This window comes from Sturnus vulgaris, chromosome 12 (assembly GCF_052056855.1).
Source record: "Sturnus vulgaris isolate bStuVul1 chromosome 12, bStuVul1.hap1, whole genome shotgun sequence".
NCBI lineage: Eukaryota > Metazoa > Chordata > Aves > Passeriformes > Sturnidae > Sturnus > Sturnus vulgaris.
This window is the reverse complement of record NC_142254.1, coordinates 14,872,256-14,891,995: the sequence shown is the minus strand read 5'-3', so window position 1 is coordinate 14,891,995 and position 19,740 is coordinate 14,872,256. Positions and strand designations below refer to the sequence as shown.

At 46.2% G+C, this 19,740-nt stretch overlaps 1 protein-coding gene across 1 annotated transcript in view; it reads left to right on the top strand.

Annotated features, from left to right (window-relative positions):
• The first annotated feature begins 19 nt into the window (after positions 1 to 19).
• EDC4 (enhancer of mRNA decapping 4) overlaps positions 20 to 19,740 on the top strand; it is a 33,164-nt gene continuing 13,443 nt past the window's right edge. Inside the window, exons 1-18 of the mRNA XM_014880714.2 lie at positions 20 to 153; positions 4,139 to 4,295; positions 4,946 to 5,057; positions 5,705 to 5,804; positions 7,267 to 7,456; positions 8,479 to 8,626; positions 9,133 to 9,237; positions 9,677 to 9,786; positions 10,315 to 10,398; positions 10,968 to 11,063; positions 12,065 to 12,167; positions 12,636 to 12,816; positions 14,069 to 14,141; positions 14,550 to 14,641; positions 15,291 to 15,487; positions 16,138 to 16,226; positions 16,980 to 17,133; positions 18,157 to 18,617. Of these exons, the coding sequence (XP_014736200.2) occupies positions 75 to 153; positions 4,139 to 4,295; positions 4,946 to 5,057; positions 5,705 to 5,804; positions 7,267 to 7,456; positions 8,479 to 8,626; positions 9,133 to 9,237; positions 9,677 to 9,786; positions 10,315 to 10,398; positions 10,968 to 11,063; positions 12,065 to 12,167; positions 12,636 to 12,816; positions 14,069 to 14,141; positions 14,550 to 14,641; positions 15,291 to 15,487; positions 16,138 to 16,226; positions 16,980 to 17,133; positions 18,157 to 18,617 (2,531 nt within the window). The 5' untranslated portion in view covers positions 20 to 74. The remainder of the gene's footprint in view (positions 154 to 4,138; positions 4,296 to 4,945; positions 5,058 to 5,704; positions 5,805 to 7,266; positions 7,457 to 8,478; positions 8,627 to 9,132; positions 9,238 to 9,676; positions 9,787 to 10,314; positions 10,399 to 10,967; positions 11,064 to 12,064; positions 12,168 to 12,635; positions 12,817 to 14,068; positions 14,142 to 14,549; positions 14,642 to 15,290; positions 15,488 to 16,137; positions 16,227 to 16,979; positions 17,134 to 18,156; positions 18,618 to 19,740) is intronic.

The window sequence follows — 19,740 nt, the reverse complement described above, 5'->3', positions numbered from 1 at the left end:
GCGGAAGCGCGGGCGGCGGGGCCGGGCCGGGCAGCGCGGTGGCGGCGGCGCGGGCGGGCGGCGCGCCGGGCCCCATGGCCTCCTGCTCCAGCATCGACATCGAGGGCGCCACCCAGCACCTGCGGGACATCCTCAAGCTGGACCGGCCGGGAGGTGAGGAGCGGGGCCCGGGGGGGCGCGAGAGGCCGCCGGGCCAGGCCGGGCGGGGCCTTGTCTCGGGCCGGGCCCTGGGAGCCCCTCGGCCGTTGCGCCGCCGCCCCGCCGGTTGTCAGCGCTCGGAGCGCGGCCGGGACCGCTTCGCTTCGGGGCGCCCGGCAGCGCCTTCCGACCCGCGCTGGGCCGGGGGGTCCCCGCTCCGCTCTGCCTCGCTCCCCGCAGAACCCGGAGCCAGCGGCGCGGTCGGACCGGCCGGTGAGGAGAGGAGCCCCCAGCCTGGGGACCCTCGCTTGAGGGAAAGCGTTGTTGGCGCTGGACAGAGTGAGAGCAGGTCGGCCCTAGAGCTCGCTGCTGCGGCGGTCTCGGGGCTCCATTCGGCTGGGAGGTGTTGCTGCTGGGAGCTGAACAGCCCCGACCTCCGTGACACGAGTGTCCCCCTTACCAGGAGTACTTGGAGTGTTTCCCAGGCGTCTCGCTGGGCTGAGTGGAAGGGGGCTGTCAGGCCGCTCTGAGATCAGTACCGGGTTCACCCTTTACACAAACTTTTCACTCCTTATTTGTACGTGAAATGGGATCACCAATATCAGTCTTCTCCCTGTGCTTTGAGCTATTACATTTCTCTGCTCAGAGTTCAGCAGGCTCCCGTGGCTCCCTTCTGCCTGTGAGAGTATCAGCGGCGAGCTCAGGAGTCATCTGGATAGTGTTCCCATTCTCCTGGAGCTTAGGCTCTCTCTCATCTCCCTGGCTGAACCTGCCGTGGTGTTTCAGTCAAACGTGGTGAGGTAACACTCTGAGGGAGGCCGAGACATGAATGCTTTGCAAAAATATCTTAGCCTGTGGGTAGAGAACAGACTTATGCCCCTCTTGTGCTCCCTTCAAGGGAAAGGCAGGACTGGAATAATATAACTTCTAAATGTCCTGAGGCTCAGCAGGAATGTGCTACCTCCAAAGCAACTGCCATGTGTGCTGCCTTTTGCTTGGCCAAAAGGAAGAGAGATTGGGTGTGGGATTGTTGTGGAAGGCTGAAGAGGCACATGAAGTGATGGACCAAACCTGCAGGAAGGCAGCCTTCGTTAGCTCTACTACCCATAGAGAAATTTCTCATTAATTGGAATAATTTCTCTGTTTTCTGGAGTGCTAATGCATTCCTGAATTCTAATTCTTACAAGAAAAATACTTTTTTTTTGTTTGTAGTGCAGCACTATCCTGAAAGGAGAGGTCAGTGCTTAGGGGTGGGGAACACTCATTTCACAAGTAGTTTCTGAATTGAAATTATATGTTGTGGTTGAGAAATGGTTGGAGCTGTTGCTCAAGGTGACTTGACTTTCTCCTGAAGCAGCTTCTCCTGCTGGTTGAAGTCAAGGAGTTATTGACAGAATATGGTTTATTTCTTTTAATTCTTCTTTCCTGTTCATTCTCTTTTTACCTTCTCTGTCGACTCCACTGCATAAGAAGGCATTTGAGAGGAAAAGGAGCAAGTGAGCAGGAAGTTCACAGAAGGAATCTGTGGTGGTTTTCAGCAGGAATCACTGCCTGAGTAACAGCAAATAAACTTGAAAAGACTGACCTAAGGGGAAGAAGAAGAGTGCACATGTTAGCCGAAAGTCTCTGAAATTCCTGTTAGGATGCCAGGGAAGAGGAATAGTGAAGCCTTCAAATTTTGCAGTACCAGGTGCAGGTAGCTGTGAGTGTTGTATTCTTCTAGATCCTGTCCTGGCAAGTGACAAGAAATACTCTCTGCTCTAAAGAGTTTACTGTCAAAATAGTACTAATACTTTAAATTCTGCTAGTTTGGTGATTGTGAAAATGTAATCCACTACCCAGTCTGTCTCTCGTGACACAATTTCTCCCAGTTTTGGCAGATTTCATCCAATGCTTCAGTAGCTGTTGCCAAAGCATGGACCTGCCTGCTGGGACATGGAGAAAGGCTGTCAGTGCCACTGTGCTGTGGAGGAGCATCCCTGCTGGTGGTGGGCAGGATCCTTCAATCCATGCAGAGATTTCTGCTGATAACCAGGCTCACTCTGCTCATGGTGTATCAGGGCAGTGTTCTGTTCAGTACAGGCTGGCATCTCCTGGTGCAGCTGATGGTGGGAGCAGGAAGAGTTCAGTGTCTCAGCTCTGACTGAGCTCCTGCTCTTTGGAAAGGTAATGAATACAAACACTCTTCTTTTCCTTTGAGGCCTGGATATACTAGTCTGGCTTAACCTTTTGGTTTAGTTCATGTTCTTACTAAACAGAGCCTCTTCCCTTCTTTCATGCCTCCAGGATTGTGCACAGGCAGGACCTGTGCTTGTCTGGCTTCCACTAACACAGAATGAGCTACGCCCATTCCTGAGCTTGTGTGCACTGTTGTTGGGCCCATCAGCCTCTGGGGAGTGTTTCCTTTTTCTCATGGAGCAAACATCACTATCCCGCTGTCTGTAAAAGGGCAGCAGTACCTACATGAGACTCTGCTGTGGCTGCAAAAAGGGCAAAGCACGTATCATCTTTCTCTAGGAGACTGGATGCTTTTTCTGTAGGGAATATTTTCCTTCCTTTGGTCACAAAGGATAAAGTGCTGTCAGTGGAAGTAGCTGCAACTGTACCAGCACCAATGCTGTAAGAATAAGAGGCACATCTTAATGTTGTGACAGTAAGCACAGCATCAATGTGAGGTGGTTACAGGGTCACATTCCCTGGCCTGAATTTCCTTGTGCTGTGTGAGTGCTGCTGCTTTTTCTTCATGCAGTGCAGGTACACTGATGTGAGTGCCCAAATTGTCCCTGCATCGGGGTACCCTGTCACTGCACATTTCTGTGTCCATAATGACTCTTCACAAACAGGCAGGTTTAAAATATTCTTCTGGCAAATGAATAGTTGCAGTTGTGTTTTAGGCAGCAGCACTCACCCTGATCTGTTGAAGCCTATTTGGTAGTGGAAAGGTTGTCTTACTTTGGAAGGATCTGCCTCTTGCCCACAGTTATGTTTAGGTTTGTTACACGTGCCAGTGACGGGGATGCTTCTGGTCCTGGGAGCAGCCATTTTACAAGAGCTCAGCAGCAGTTGTTACCTGGCAACAGTATACGAAATTTCGGGTTTCAAAACCAGTCAAAATTCCAAGTGAAGATTCGCTGAGGCAGGCGGATTTTCCTTGGGTGTGCTGATGTAGGGGTGCAAATGGAGAGACCTTGCTCTCTAGTGGGGGTTGTCAAATATTTGTCTTGCTAGTGAAGAAGAAGAGTTTCCTTTACTCCCCGTTAGGTCTGTCCCTTCCTCAAGCCTTCAGAAGGCATGGAAGCCACCAAGCAGCTTGTGCTAGGCCAGATGTGCAAAGTCAGGGCACACACGTTCTTCAAAGCACAGCTGAGGCTCTGAACAAACGGCTGCTTTATACAAAATTTGAGTGCTATAAACTTCTATGTGATTGTTCAACCAAGGGAAAATATGGGAATCCCATAGGCACAGCTGCAGCGTTTCCTAGCGAAATTACTTAAACACCTGGACTTTGAGGTCAGGTCTCATGGTCGGAAGCCTGTTTTGGAAAGTAACAAAGATATTGTTTCCAGCCAGCCCCAAATGTTGCAGCTGATCCCTGCACTGCTGGCCTGCAGAGATCTCTCTGCAGGCCTGAGAGTTAGAAGTGACCTGTCAAGAATCTTTTGGTCTGGCACTTGATTCAGTAAACCTGAATTACCAGCTTAGTCTTTCTGATCTAAGGCTATTTGCTTCTAGAGCCTGGTAAGTTCCTCGAAACATGTTCTTTGTAGTTTCTGTGATCTGCTGGAATGGCTTGTGTAAGAAAAAGAGCTGTTTCACTGAGATGTGTGGAGGTGAGTTTCTCATCACATGGGAGGTTTAGAACACTTTTCCCAACCAGTTCAGCGCATTCTACCTGACAGACCAATAGAGGCTGACAAAAAGCATCTGGAGTTGGTGTATTTCACACAGTGCCATTTCTTTTTAATGCATGTTGAGCACAGCTGGTCGTGCTTTTCCTCAGGTTCAGTGAATGAGAACCAGAGACCGTCGAATTCGTATAACGGGGACCTGAATGGGCTGCTGGTGCCTGATCCCCTTGGGAGTGGAGATGGACCTGCTTTGGCCAAGCCAGTGCATCGCAGCATCTCTCTAGGAGCCCTGCAGGAGAAACAAGTCATGTAAGTTTTGTCAAAGAAGTGCTGAGAGTGAATAGAAAACAGCTCAAATTCAGTTCTCTTGAGTGTGGACATGCATGCTGGGAGTGTGATAATGGAACAGGACTGTACATGGTGAAAATTGCAGGTCAGCATGAATGTAAATCATGAGGGCTCTGGCTGAAACTTGTGGTTCCCCTGTAGATGTCTAGCAGGACTCCTTCAGGGACCCAAGTCACCTGAGGTGTTACAGAGTTCATGGAAGTCACTTTTGCCTGGGTTCTCTGATCATGGTTTTGAAAGAGGATGCCATGAGAACCACGAGCAGCATGCACTGTTTTGTTGATGAGGTTCAGCTGGTTGGTTTTGGTTTCTTCGCACGTTCCAGTGTTGGGGACTTTAATGAAAGGTAGGTCTGTCCTCAAGTCAAATGAACTGAAGGTTTTTAGGATGAGCAAAGCAGGTGTTTGACTCTCTCAAACCTGTGACACAGAGAAGGGGAGACTCAGCTGAGAGGAGTTTCTGTCTTCAGTTGTTCAGCTCAAACTCAGATGCACAAATCCTGCTGTGTTGCTGTTAAAGTTATAAATTTAACATAAAGTGTTAGGTATTCTGTTCCAATGAGTCCTGTCTTGATTTTTTCCCTCTCTTTGTTTGTTTGTTTTTTTTTAAAGCTGCCTCTCTGGTGACGACAGCTCCACATGCTTAGTGATATCAGCAAAAGATGTGGAGATAGTGGCCAGCAGTGATTCCAGCATCACCAGTAAGGCCAGAGGGAGTAATAAGGTAAGGAGCAAGAGAAAGCATGGTCTGTCTCTTTTTTAGTCACATCAGCTCATGCTTGAACATTTTTAAACAGAAATAAATATCTTCTTTCTTGTGTCATTGGAGTTTGCTATTAAGTAGAAGTTGGTCAAAGAGTTTAACAAGGAGAAAAAAGTTGGAGCAGTATCTTTTAACAGATTGTTTCTGTTATTCCAGAGTCTGGCCAAGTTATCCCCTAATTTTCAGAAGTCCATGATCTAAGCTGTAGGTTCCTGGCAAAGTGTCCTTCCTCCACAAACAAAATTTTCCTGCTCATTGTTTCCTCCCTGGACCCTGAAGGGAGGGTTTCCCTGGCTGTTTTGCTGACATCAGTCCTGCTGAGGTCTCTGGCCAGCAGGTCAGAGCTGCAAGAATCACTATGCTGAAATCAGAGCTGGTGCTGAGCAGAGAACTAAGCCAAGCTCAGAACAAATGCTGATGATTAGGAGAGAGATCTCTGGTCATGATCGACTCAGCCCTTTTCCACTTTGTTCCTTAATTTTCCATTTTGTGTTTTTCCATTTTCCATTCCAGTTTGTTCCTTAGTGTGCAGTGAACTAAGAGACCACAAAGATGCAAAAGATAAGTCCAGACATTTCTCATGTTTTGTTTTCTTTCTCCTTAAACAGGTGAAAATACAGCCCGTTGCTAGATATGACTGGGAGCAGAAATACTATTATGGCAATCTGATAGCTGTTTCAAACTCTTACCTGGCTTATGCCATTAAAGGTGAGATACCTTCTTGTCTTGGATGTGATTTGTTTTCTTTTGCTCTGTGTATCATTAAGAAAGGCAGAGTTTACATCAGAACAATGTAACTGGCACTAATTGAAGCATTCCTCACAATACCCAGATCAGAGTGCTGTTGTAGAGGGAATATAAGCAACAGTGGAGAAAAGAGTTTTGTTATGTGGGAGAGTTAGAAATAAAAGAGAAGGACTCAGTGGGGATGTAGGAAAAGTTGAGAACTATATTGGTTTTACTGGAGAGCTGATGTTCAGATTCCTCCTCTAATTAAATATTTCTGCAGCAAACAAGCTGCTCTGTAGCTAAGCACAGAAACAGCCCCATGGAAATTTGAGCAGATAAGTGTTTGTGATGGATTTGCTTGCATAAATTTAGAGTTGAGTTTAAGACTAAATTTTGAGGATCCAAAGAGCAGTGCAGATGCAGTGTCTTGTGTAATAGAGAGAGAAAAGCAGAACAACACAGGGAAAGATTGTTTCACAGCAAATGGAAAAGAAAGTGACAGGATGGAAGGAAACGGTCTCAAGTTGTACCAGGGAAGATTTAAATTAGATGTTAGGAAATATTTTTTCCTGTAAGGGGTTCTAAAGCATTGGAAATGCCCTGCCCAGGGAAGTGGTGAAGTGTTCAAAATTCATTCAACCATTACTGAAAGTGTTCAAAAAACATGTAGATATGGCATTTGAGGGCATGGTTTTGTGGTGATCTTGAGGGTTGTGCTGGTTTGACTTGATGATCTTAAAGGTATTTTCCAACTTTAAAAGTTCTATGAAATGAACACTTAGTTATCTACAGTGTCTCTTTCTGCTCTCATAGAAGCACAGAGTGTGTGTGTTCTTGCAGCAGCTTATCTGGTCTTTTATGAAATCTACTACTCTGCTCTTGTGTTTTTTCTAGATGAGGTTATTTTAGAGTAGGATAAGGATGTCTCACCCTTTTAAAAATATTTTACAAGCTCGGGTGCAGTAACACTGGGAAGCTGAGTGGTTTGCTAGGGCTGGCATGGGCAGCAGGAAGTGGAAGCACCATGATCTCTGTAAGACTGCCTGCTTTGTAGTGATTGGCGTCTGTCTGAAAAGGGGAACCTGGAAACTTTGCTTAGTGTGCACATGTTCTGAAGCATCTTCTTTTCAGTCAAGTGCTTTTTGCAGGGTGAATGTTCATGCCTTTTGCTTCCCCTTACGGAATGTGAATCCAAGCTATCTGCCTCTCAGTGACTCCTTTTCTCCAGTAACTGAAAACTAAATTGCAAATAAAATTAATTCACTGTCACTGGACATCAGCCTTGGGATGAAGGTTTCGGCCTGGCATGCAATTGCAGCATCTTTAATGAGGATCATCCTGGGAATTACGAGAAGCTTATGGAAGCTAGGGAAAGTTTATCAGAATTATGCAGAGAAACCACAGACATAACTGGTGACTTCTCCCTCTGTCTGTCCCACAGCTGCCAGCAATGGCTCTGCTATGGTGCGGGTGTTGAGTGTGAGCACTGCTGAGCGGACCTTGCTGAAGGGATTCACAGGAGGAGTGGCAGACCTGGCCTTTGCTCACCTCAACTCCAACCAGCTGGCCTGCCTGGACGAGGCTGGCAACCTTTTTGTCTGGCGCCTGGCCATGGATAAAGAAAAAATCCAGTATCTTGTCCAAATACACATCCTGTCAGTCTCTGTGTAATGATTAGATGTGAATGCTACCTCAACATTGCCATTTCATTTTGTAGCTTTTGCAGAATAGCAGCTTGCAGGGGGAAGATCGATAGTTATGCCCCTTCCAGAGTATCAAATCAGTCAACTTTTACCTGCATTCAGCACAATCATTACTTGATATTGGGTTGCTTGAAATTCTAGGAGCACCTCTGTGCTCCTGGTCCAGGCAAAGTAGACAGTGAGAAGTGTCAGTCTGTACCAGCTGGCCTTGGGCATGAACAGTGTCACCTCAAGTGTGTGACAAAGGTTTGTCTTGTCTGGTTCTGCTCTTTTCCTCAGTTGCTTCTCTGGGGATGAGGATGTAATACTTCCAGTCAACTCACTATCTTCCTTCCAAACCTGTCATCCTTTTGGTGGCCCTGAAATTTATTTTCAGTGTTCATTACCCTAAATATTTTCCTTTTAATTGCTAGGAGTGATTGCTCAGTGCTTTTGGGAAACGTGTGAGGTATGTCACCTCAGAGTATAGCTTTTTAATTTTAATTGTGTACCATCATTTCAAAAGCAACTGGAGCAAAGGTGGTGGTGGTTGTTGAAGCCCTGATTTGTAGTGGTGCTCTTGAGCACTCAGCTGGGGGCAATGTGGTAGCTCGTCTGTCTTTCTCTGGTAGTGTTGCAATGCTAGCAAGTCATTTAATCATTAGCTGTCACATGGGTTGCACATTCATATGTGGCTGTGTGCCCCTGTTGTACTTATCTTGTCACTGCAGCCTGCAAGAGTGAACTGTGAGAACCTATGACTTTTGTAAGCTGAAGCTCTTCTGTCAGGGAAGAAGCTCTGGCTTGGCTGCTTTCTCAGCAGAATCCCTTTACCTGCTTGCTTTTTGAATCAATGGCCCAAAAATCCCTGAGGTTTAACAGTATTGTAACAGCAGACAAAGCCTGAACAGGTTATTGCTGGGCATTAGTAACAGAGCCAGAATGTTACATTTCTTAACCCTGGTGATCAGAGAGGAGATCCTGGTTAACATCAAGCGACCTGACAATACCCCACTGAACACCTTCCGAAGAATCATCTGGTGCCCTTTCATCCCGGACGATAACGAGGAGAGCGGGGAGGAGGGCAGTCAGACGTTGGCATTGCTGCACGAGGACAGGGTAAGGAAACTGCTTTGGAAATGTTGCCCTAATTTAACATTGGAAGGAGAGAATTTAATGGAGGAAAGAGCTGAGTTTACAATGGAGTTGTAAAGGCTCCTGTCTAATCCATGTTGGGGATCCTCCTGTAAGATGTTGGATTCCTCTCTTCCCAGGAGAGATCATTCTCCGGGCCTCAGGAGGATGAAAAGGGAACTTCTGCTCACCATCAAATACCAAGGACCACTTGAAACAGAGACATCACTTGTCTCTTGAGGCTGAGCCAGTACCCAGGGGAGGGGCTTGGTGGGCAGCAGCTACAAATGCCAAGAGTAATTCCCTGAGTTCTGTACAGTGCCAGGAAAGCATCTAATGGCCAGATTGGGTGGAAATGGGAAGGTTTATGTCACACACTGGCCATTGGGCTGGTGTGTCAGGCCATAAGATAAGGATCTAGGAGGTTCTGTGAATCAAACCAGTGGTTATAAAAGTAAACTTGTGTGCCTGTAAGCATGTTTGTTTTCCAGGCAGAGGTGTGGGATTTGGACATCATCCGAACGAACAACAGCTCCTGGCCAGTGGAAGTGCCTGATATCAAAGAAGGTTTCATTGTGGTGAAAGGCCACAGCACGGTAAAAACCTGGCTTTTTTTGGTTTTCTTTGGGTTATAGTGTCTCAGGAGCTGCAGTTCTTAGGACAGTTGGCTGTAAAAAAAAACAGTTGTGAGGCAATTATGGTAGTGAAAAGCCAGAAGATCCCAAACGAAAATGAGCTCTATTCATATATGAGTAACAGTAAGAGCAGTGGTAGCACAATCCATTGTACTTGAATCTGCTGTCTGGAAAAGGTGATGGTTTATTATTACCAAGAAAGAGGATGCTTGTCAATTGTTCTGTGAAGGGTTAAAAGGCTTAATGTTAGAAGCTACCAGTTTCTGTTAGAAATCACTCTGGCCTTCTGTACTATCAGATTGTTAGTCAAATTCTAGCTTGACGATAGAGCTTTTTCTTCTTGTAGAGTAAGAAAAGCTGTAGAATTACTTTTCTGTGTCTCTTCTCCCCCCCTGTTTAGTGCCTGAGCGAGGGAGCCCTTTCTCCAGATGGAACTGTGTTGGCCACAGCAAGCCATGACGGTTTTGTAAAATTCTGGCAGATCTATATCGAGGGACAGGATGAGCCAAGGTAACTGGAGAATTGGAAAATGAAGGATCTTGGAATAGAGAGCAGCATTTTCTGTGGGAGAATTTCCTTGATACACAGAATCATCTGTGATGGTCATTTTCAGGACATTATAAAGATACCTCAAAAGTGTTTGTAATATGTTGCTGAGAAATTGCATCACTGAATATTATAGGCTTATGGAAAAAGCAGAGAGCTGTGTCTGGAAACAGATGTTCTGTGCTTGGCACAAGCTCTAGTCAAACTCTTTTGCACTGTCCATGTAAATGCAGGAAGCTGCTCTGAGCTGTTCTTCTCAATGTTGACTTCTTTTTGCATTGTTTTTTTGTTAAGACACCAGACCAAATGGCAACATGGGATTTTATTTATTAGTAACAGTATTTGTCTGCGTGATCTCCTTATTTTATACAAGACTTGTATAAGTCAGTAATACTTTGTGGCTTCTGGACAAGGAGTTGTGTGCTCAATGTCAGCATCCTCCTCATTTACCACTCCCTTCACATTTGGATGTTTTCTCTGATTTATTCCCAGGTGTCTTCATGAGTGGAAACCCCATGATGGTAGACCTCTTTCCTGCCTGCTCTTTTGTGACAACCATAAAAAGCAAGACCCAGAGTAAGTCCCCAGTCTTGTGCTTGAAGTATTAAAGTTCAGCATTGTTTTCTAACTCTGCCTTGCCTTGAAAGTTCCTTGTAACTGAATCATACTTTAAAATTTTGACTTTGTAGCAGGAGCTGTAACTGAATCATACTTTAAAATTTTGACTTTGTAGCAGGAGCAAGTCCTATCATCTTTCTAGTCAGTTTTCTGGTAATGGAGAAATAAATAAGACTCTGAAGCACAACCTAAAGAGACCTTAATCATAGTGCCAATTCTATGAAAGTAATGAGAATTCCAAATTGAGGAGTCCTCTCAGGTTTGTAGTGTGGTCAGACTTAAATGGCCTGTTAGTCCTCCAAATTTCAACTGCCATTGCTGAAAATACATATTGTTATTGTTTCTTCAGTCAGTTGTGTTTTTAGGATTTCGGAGAGGTGTAGTGGTTTCTAGTCTCCCTCTGAGCAGGAATTTTCTGGGAGCTTTAAGCCTTGGTTGGGCAAAATCAGCCATGGGCAGCTTGTGAGGAGATTTTCGGGGAAGGACCTGATCTTCTTTAACAGAATTTGGATCTGTTGTGCCTACAGAGTTCCCTTCTGGAGGTTTCTCATCACAGGAGCCGATCAGAACAGAGAGCTGAAGATGTGGTGCACAGTGTCTTGGACCTGTTTGCAGACTGTTCGGTATGTGTTGGTGGATGCCCCTGAAGGGTGGGATTTAGGGGTACCGAATTTGCAAAGGTGATCTCTGATGTCCAGTGAATTTTACTCCAGCCCACATTTAAGCCTACTCCTTTGCCATTCAGACCTGTCATTGGAAGCTCTCAGTTGTTCCAGACTGTCAGGTCAAGCTTTGGCAAGGCCAGGGAAATTTACACTTTTATTATTTGTGTTGCCAAGATCTGTTGTCTTTGCCTTGTTCTGTAAAGCATAGACATAGCTGTAGCATGAAGCGGGGGCTGCACAACAAAACTGCATACCTTGAATGTTTTCTTTTCTAGAAATGTTAGATATTCAATAACCAATCTAGGATCTTTTCCTATTAGTTTTCCTATTCCTTTTTCTGTTTAAATTATGAGAAGCTTCTACGTTCATAGAACTTAAGAAATTATCCAAGGCTTAAATGTTGAGCCATGTAGGTCCACAAATTCAAATTGTGCTTTAGTCCATCCCTTGACTCAGCTTTGGTTCCCTGATTTTGTTTTTCTGATGGTGAATCATGGCCTCTCTCACCACACACATGCTTAAGGCCACTTTGGATTTTCCCTCTTTAAGTGAGAAGAATATAACATAGAGCCAAGTGCTGCTTTTTCCACCTCACACTACAGAAGGTCCAAAACTTGTATAAGGATTGTTTGATTTGGTGGATTTTTGGTTTTAAATCTAGCATTGACTCTTTTACTGTTATGAATGTGGAACATGTTGAGTAATGACTAAGTGTCACCTTTCATTTCAGTGTTCAGAATCCATAACTTGATCCTATTGTGCCATCTCTCAGCTGCTTTCTTAGCTGATGTCAGCACTGATTTCAGCAAAGGTGTTTGTGTTCTAGTGGGTGGTTGCACTGTAATAGGGCTCTAAATTCCTTAAGGTTCTGTGGGAGTTTTGGTAATTAGTGCAGTTTCATAACAATCATGCTGGTTAGGCTAATCTACCTGCTGTCTTCCTCTTATTTGTATGTGTAGCTTTTCTCCTGACATCTTCAGCTCCATGAATATTCTTCCCAGCCTGAAAGTCTGCCTGGACCTCTCCGCTGAATATCTGATACTGAGTGATGTGCAGAGAAAAGTAAGTGGTTAATTTTATTGCTGCCTATGGGAAATGGTGGCTGAAGCAGAATTAGCCCTGTGTGTGACTGGTTCTGCTGCCTAGGACTGGCATTTGCATGTTAGTAGATAAAAATGCAGAAGTTGACTCAGCAGTTTCACTGCTGGATGAAAAAAAGGTAACAATTCAGCTGAGTAGTCCTGAGGAGCCTTAAGGATTATTTCTCACTTTGTAAAGCTCTCATTTGGAGATACCTGGAGATACTACCTGGCACAGTAGGATTAAGTTCTTGATCAACAATGACTTGCCTAAGAATGTGGTGCTTGTGCTTCCCTTGAATGTTCCATTTCAAATTTCAAGATCCAGGCTTTATTCCTCACATTATTTCCCTTGTCCCAAATCTGTTTTGGATGCTCACCTCTGTAGTCCTCACAGATATGTGCATGGTCTGCTCTGAAAGCTCTGATTTACCATTTCTGATTCTTCCAGGTCTTGTATGTGATGGAGTTGATGCAGAACCAAGAGGAGGGCAAGGCTTACTTCAGCTCCATCTCAGAGTTCCTCCTTACCCACCCAGTGCTGAGCTTTGGCATCCAGGCCGTGAGCCGCTGCCGGCTGAGGCACACCGAGGTGCTCCCAGCAGAAGAGGAAAATGACAGCTTGAGTGTAGGTAGGTGACAAAATTTGGCTGTGTGATCAGGATTTCTTTCCTGGCTGGTTCTGGCTTTCTTGTGAAAGACTGGTCTCTTCTCCCAAATAACAAGACAAGAGGAAACAGCCTCAGGTTGCACCCAATGAGGTTTAGATTGGTTGTTAGGAAAAATTTCTTCACCAGGCTTAAACTGGGCTGTCAAGCATTGGAACACAGGATTCAAGGTGTGGCCTGGTCCCTGCCCTGGTCCTGTTGGTCACACTGTTGCTGAAACAGGCCAGGATGCCAATGGCCTGGGCACACTCTGGCTCGTTTTAAGCTACTCTCAACCAGCACCTGCAGGCCCTTTCCCACTGGGCAGCTTTGCAGCCACTCTGCTCAGCCCGTGGTGCTGCAGGGGGTTGTTGTGACCCAAGCACAGGACTTGGCACTTGGCCTTGTTGAACCTCACACAACTGGCCTCAACCCATCAATCCTGCCTGTCCAGACCCCTCTGTAGGCCCTTCCTCCCTTCCAGCAGATCAACACTCCTGCCTAACATGCTGCACAGCATACTCAGCCAGTCTAGGGAGGGGATTGTCTTGCTCTACTCTACAGTGGTGAGGCCTTGAGTCCCATGTGCAGTTTTGGGCACCACAATATAAAAAAGACACTAAGCTAAAAGAGTGTGCAAAGGAAGGCCATGAGGATGGTGAAGGGAAAGCTGTATGGAGAGTGGTTGAGGTCACTTGGTCTGTTCATCCTGGAGAAGAGAAGATTGAGGAAAGAACTCATTGCAGTCTTCCAGCATCGTCATGAGGGGCAGACACTGACCTTTTCAATCTCACAGCCAGTGACAGGATTCAAGGAAATGGCATGAAGCTGAGTCAGTGAAGGTTTATGTTGGATATCCGGAAAAGGTTTTTCATCTAGAGGGTGGTTAGGTACAGGAACAGGTGCCCTGGGGCAGTGGTCATAGCACTGAGCCTGTCTGAGTTCAAGTAGCATTTGGATAATTCTTCCAGGCACATGCCGTGATTCTTGAGGTGTTCTGTGCAGAGCAAGGGGTTGGACTCAGTGATCCTCATGGGTCACTTCCAGCTCAGGATATTCTGTGGAGTTGTCTGCAAATGTACTGAGAGTGCTCTTGATCCTCTCATCCAGATCATGGATAAAGAGAATCTGTATCATGCTGGTTTTTTGCTGTCAGTTCATCCTGCTGTGATGTTTTTGTAGTACTTTGTGTGTGGCTTCCATGCAACTTCATATTTTACCTTTGCCTCCCTTCCAGAAGGTGCACAGGGCCCTGGAGCTGTTGAATCAGCAGCAGGTGTGCTGATAAAACTCTTCTGTGTTCACACCAAGTGAGTATGTGTGTGCAGTATGTGTGTGTCTGTGGTTGTCCTAACCCTGCACTGACCTGTAGAAATTTCGGTTGAATTCTTTTGCTCATAACAAAAACTACTTGGCTCCATAGAAATTCCTGGCTGTGGTGTGTATGGCCTTACTAGGAGGTAGCCCTGAATGGTGTGACAGGCTTGTATTTCCATGGCCATGAGTAATTTAAGAATTGTGCTCACACACAAGTGCTGGGACACATCTGGAATACCCTGGGTGGCAGAACTGGGTGACACTTCTGTAACAGGCAGAAAACACTAAAGCATTTTCCAAGGGAATTAGTTCAGTGAAGAGAAATCTTCTGAGCATTAATGATGCCTTAAGTCTTCTCTTGGTGGTTCTTAAGCTGATCAGAGATGCTTGTTTCTTTCTAGGGCCCTACAGGATGTGCAGATTAGATTCCAGCCTCTTCATAGCCCTGACACAAGTGCTTCCATGCCTTCCCATAGCTCTCATGAGGAGTTTGGTGAGCATGTGTGTTAAACTGGTCTTCAGTGTTGCTGAGCCTTTAGAACTTGTTGGTGGGGAGAGCAGGAGGGTGGTTTTGGGTATCTCTTTGTACTGCAGTGGTATCATTGCATAAAGGGTTCTGACTGTGGAGTAGCAGTGAAGCAGGAAGCTGGTTAGACCCTGGTTGTGAGTATGGAGTTTGGGATGCGTTAAACCAGGAGTGCTAATGCTTTGTGCATGCTTGAGTTCACCTTCCTGGGTGATTTTGCACTTGTGAAAGAAACTTGAAGTTTGCCTCTTGTCAGGTGGAAGAGATCAGAGTGACAGCAAGCTGTGGGAGTAGAGGGGGCTGTGCTGTCTGTGATGAGCTCTTTCAGCTCATTCATCATTCTCGGATGTGGCAGTTCAACTGGCCTTGCTTTTAGGGAAGAAAGGAAGCTTGGACATTTTATTATCAAAGCCTGATAAAATCCAGTCTGGCATACGAAGAGAAAGCATAACACAGGATTTGCTTTGCTTTAAGCTTTGACTGGAATGTTGCAGGGTTTTTGCTTGTTCTTTTTGGACTCAAGCATGGCATGCAATGGCATAAGTTCATACTTCGTGGAATTAGAGCTTTAGTTTTGGAGGGAAGTTCCAAACTGATTTGTATCTCTCCCTTGAAGCTTTTCCAGACCACATGGCTGATATGAGCACGGAAGGGCTGGGATCTGAAAAGGAGTCTGTGCACGGCTCCCAGCCAGACCTGCGGCGTATCGCAGACCTGCCTGTGCCAGCAGACTTCCTTTCCCTCTCCAATGAAGCCAAACCCAAGCTGATGACTCCAGATGCATTCATGACACCAAGTACTTCTCTTCAACAGGTAATCCGAGATCAGCACTGTTCTGGTGATGGGGGTGGATTTTGGCACTTTTGGACATGCTTTCCAGCTGTAATGACTGTGATAAGCTCTGCTAGCTGAATACAGAGCACACAGGAAGCTCTGCATGTAACCAGACTGAGCAGAGACCTGTTGGCATGTCTAAAATGCTGAACTGGCCTAAGCTGGTGTTGTAAGTGCTGTGTGTGTACACCACTGATGTAGGTGTGCTTTGTAGAAACACAGGTTTGCTAAATAACTGTATCTAAGCTGGGAGACTGGTTTACACATGTTTGGGGTTATGCTATAACTGTAATGGAAGAAAATATGCCACCTCTGCACATCCTGTCTGATGGGGTCTTGTGGGAATGCAGATCTGAAATGATCAGATAGGTAGATGGGACTGTTCAGACTTCTGAGACCCTACTCTCTGCCATAAGCCCTCTGCTTCTGCACTAGTGAGGTCACTTTTGGGACAGCAGTTCCGATGAGGTGCTTTTGACCAGCACCTGAGCACCTTAGTGGAACAACCCAACCTGTGGGGGTGTTTTCTATTCCCTCTTCACCAAAGAGTCTCTAGGAGTCTTTCTTTCTCAGATTGAGTTGTGCTGTTGCCCTCTGTCCCACCCTGAGTGCTGTGTGTTTCCTTACAGATCGCTGTCTCTCCAGGCAGCAGTGTCAGTTCCCTGACTGCAGTCACAGCCATGAGCAGCACTTCTGTCACAGATGCCTCTCTGCCCAGGTAAATAGCACATGAGTTAAATAATACATCTGCAGCTGAACTGACACAGGCCTTTGAGATAGCAGCCTTGTAGCATGTCTTTTAGGAGAGGAGATTGTAACCAGAGTTAGAAACTGGCCTGAGTCCCAACATCCCTGTAAAGGCAGCTGTTTGCATCCCTAATGCAGCTTGGAACACGCCTGTTGTCGTCTAGGGGCCAGCAAGAGTGTTTTATGTGTGCCTTATAGGGATCCTGTTATTGCAGCTCAGTTTTGTTGCTCTCCATGCTTTTCCCAAAGGGCCGTTGTTGTTTACAGGTAAGAGAACGCTGTAGCCACCAAGGACAGGGAGAGAATTAGGACTGGTAGGAAAATCTTACAGTGTGACAGTGGGTTGGGCTGCATAACAGGTGAGAGTTTTACTTCTGGGGGTTGGGAAACGAAGGGAGACCTATTCATAATGTCTTGTTTCTCCCTGTACTCTGTACAGTGTGCACTGGAGATGTAATTGATCTCTTCTCTCACTGACCCCTTGTATTCTAAAAGATTACAATGCCTCCTTTTTTTTTTCTTTTTTGTCGTTTCCACCTGATATCTCTCTGTGCTGTATGGGGACTTGGAGATGCAGGTGCTCATTGACAGGGAGTAGCTGACCATGGTGAAAAGAGCAAGGGCTCCTCCACTGACCTTTGTACCCCATCTCCTCACCTTGAGTGTTTGATGCACATCAGTCATTTCTTTGGGATGCTTGATTTGCTGGTGTCTGTTTCTGCAGAGCATCAGAAGACTTGACTGTGAGCCCCAAGATGCAGCTGGACACCAGCCTCACGCTGAGCAGCAGCAGCAGCAGTCTCCAGACCAGTCCTAGGAGTCACTCTGTTCTTATCCCAGGCCTCCCTGACAAGCTGACACCAAAGGCACCTGTTCCAGTAAGGCTCCAAATGCTGCTCCCTTCCTTCTCATGGGCCAAGGAACCTCTCTGTGAGCCTGTACATGCTGCAATTGTTCAGCCTGGAGAACAAAAGGCTCTGAGGACTGAAGTGGCCTTTCATGTTTAAAAGATATAAAAGTGACTTTTTGCATGGGCAGACAAGGGTAGGGCATAGGAGAATGATTTTAAACTGGAAGAGGGGAGGTTTAGGTTAGATGTTAGGAGGAAATTCTTTTTTTGGGGGGTGGTAAGCACTGGCAGAGACTCCCAGGAAAGTTGTGGCTGCCCCATCCCTGGGGCAAGATTGGATGGAGCTTTGAGCAAGCTGGTCTCGTGGAAAGTGCCTTTCCAACCCAAACCTTTCTAGGATTCTATGAAATTACACTTACTTGGATGTTAACAGGGACAGTGTGTGCCCTTTGGAAAACAGCTGGTGGCACAGATGTGCAGCCCAGTTTACTCAGCCACACTGATGGAGCTTGTCCATGTATAGAACAGCGTGTCTCTGAAAACCAGAGACAGCTCTACCTTGTGCTGTCACTGTCCCAGTGGCTGGATGTGATCAGCGTTTATGTTAAGAGATAGTGCTACCTGGAAAGGTTTATTCCTTTCTGTTGGTCTGATGACTCTGGAATTGCAATTTCCTATCCCTAAATTTTAATTTCCAGGTGTTCTGTAAAACAGATCATGGCCAAAGCTTGAAATTGAAGCAAGTTTTCGGTCCAGAAGATGTTCAATGTTAAAACTAATGTTCTCCCTCAAAGAGGGGACAATCTGGAGCAGAGCAGGGAGGTAGAATTAGTGTTATGTTTTCTTTTGAAAGCGAGTTCAAACTAGCATTGGCTTAAGTGTGCTATTAGCCGAGCTGAGCGTCCACTGCAAGTCTGTTTTCTGTCTGGTGAAGGAGTGGGAGCTGGGGATCACATGAGGAAAGGATACAGTGGGCTGTTTCCAAGGCACCAGGGGTTCTTGGAGTGTCTCCACATTATCCATAAGGCTCTTGTTTGATTTTTGTTTTCAGGTTGCACCAGGAAACTCCTCTCTAGCACTGGAACTGCAGGAAGTGGAGCCCTTGGTGGTGCCCCAGGCTTCCCCCACGCGCGAGCGCTCCCCAGACGTCATTTCCTCTGCTTCCACAGCCATGTCCCAGGACATCCCAGAGATCGCTTCCGAGACCCTGCAGCGCAGCTTTGCGGCTCCGGCCGGGCTCCCGGGGGAGGTGCTGGAGCCCGGGCACCACGCAGACAGCATGGCCTCAGCTGCCTCAGCCCTGCACTTGCTGTCTCCCAGGAACCACCACAACTCTGAGCACAGCCACCACTCTTTGGACATGCCTCCAGTGGAGGTGGACAGACTGAATGCTCCATCATTACTGGAGACTGCTTTAACTCAGGAAAATGCATCTTCTGACAGTGTTGTGAGTCAGCCGTGGCCAGCGGCTCCTGACATAACCCGGGAAACCAGGAACAGCATGGCAGACAGGTAATCACTTGGGTTTGTCTGGCACAGGGCAGTTTGTTTGCACTTGCCAAATTGGCAACTCGGTGAAAAGCTTTTATGTTGTAGTTAATCCAGAGCAGTTCTCCATCCCTCTTTCCCTTATAGGATCTGATGAGTCAGCCTTCCTGTGTGCTTGGTCTGTATGCTTTGTCCTGAACTTCCTAGTCCACCTCTGACCGTTTTTGCTCTCTGATACTCTTTGCATGATCTCTGTTAAGAAGGTGAAAAATCTACTTTGTTGGCCTTCATGTTCACATGGAGACTTGAGGTTTTTTTTTTGTGTGCTTTGTAAATCAAACCAGTACAAGCTATATTCTGCCCAGGTGATGCATTCCTGCAGGCTTTTGTTGAATCAATTGACAACATAACTGACAGGTTTGCTTATAGGTTAATTATACGTCTCTCTTCTAGGATTAGCTCCATGCAGCTAGTGTTATAAATAAATAAAGTACTTTAGCAGTCAGAAAATTAATGGCAGTGGAGCAGGAAGGAAGGATGGTGCAACATCACCTAGGCTGCTTAGAAGGAGCAGTCTGTTATGCTGGACCAGTGTTGAGTTTCATCACAGAATTTGTGCCCCTGTCTTGTAGTGAGATGAGAACAGCAAGATACATCTGGCATCTCCAGAGACCACTTAGGCTAGGGCTACATGCACCATGTGAGCCTCCTTTTCAGCAGGAGTAGAAGGCTGAGAGGGTCAGTGTTGTCCCTCAGGTAATCCTGGACTGTTTCCTCATCAGAATTGCAAAGAAAGGCCTCACCTTGTGCCTCCACAGCTGAGGGTGTTGTTCCAGGAAGCAGTCCCATCTGATGGCTCTGGGGAGCGCATTAAGACTGTGTTTCTACACAATATTTTTTCTTTTACTCATAATACGAACTTGAGAAAATACTTTTGTAGGAGTTTGCAACTCCCCTCAATCCCACTCTGTCTTTGAATTCTTCAGGATGTCTTATATCAGAACACCAGGCCAGCTATCTCTGACTGTGAGAGATTTCACAAATGCTCACGTTTAATAGTCCTTCCTGCAAGCTGCATTCAGGCAGACCTAATTGACAGCCTAGAATCACGTGCAGTTTGCTTTCAAAATCATTGTGATTCTCAGAC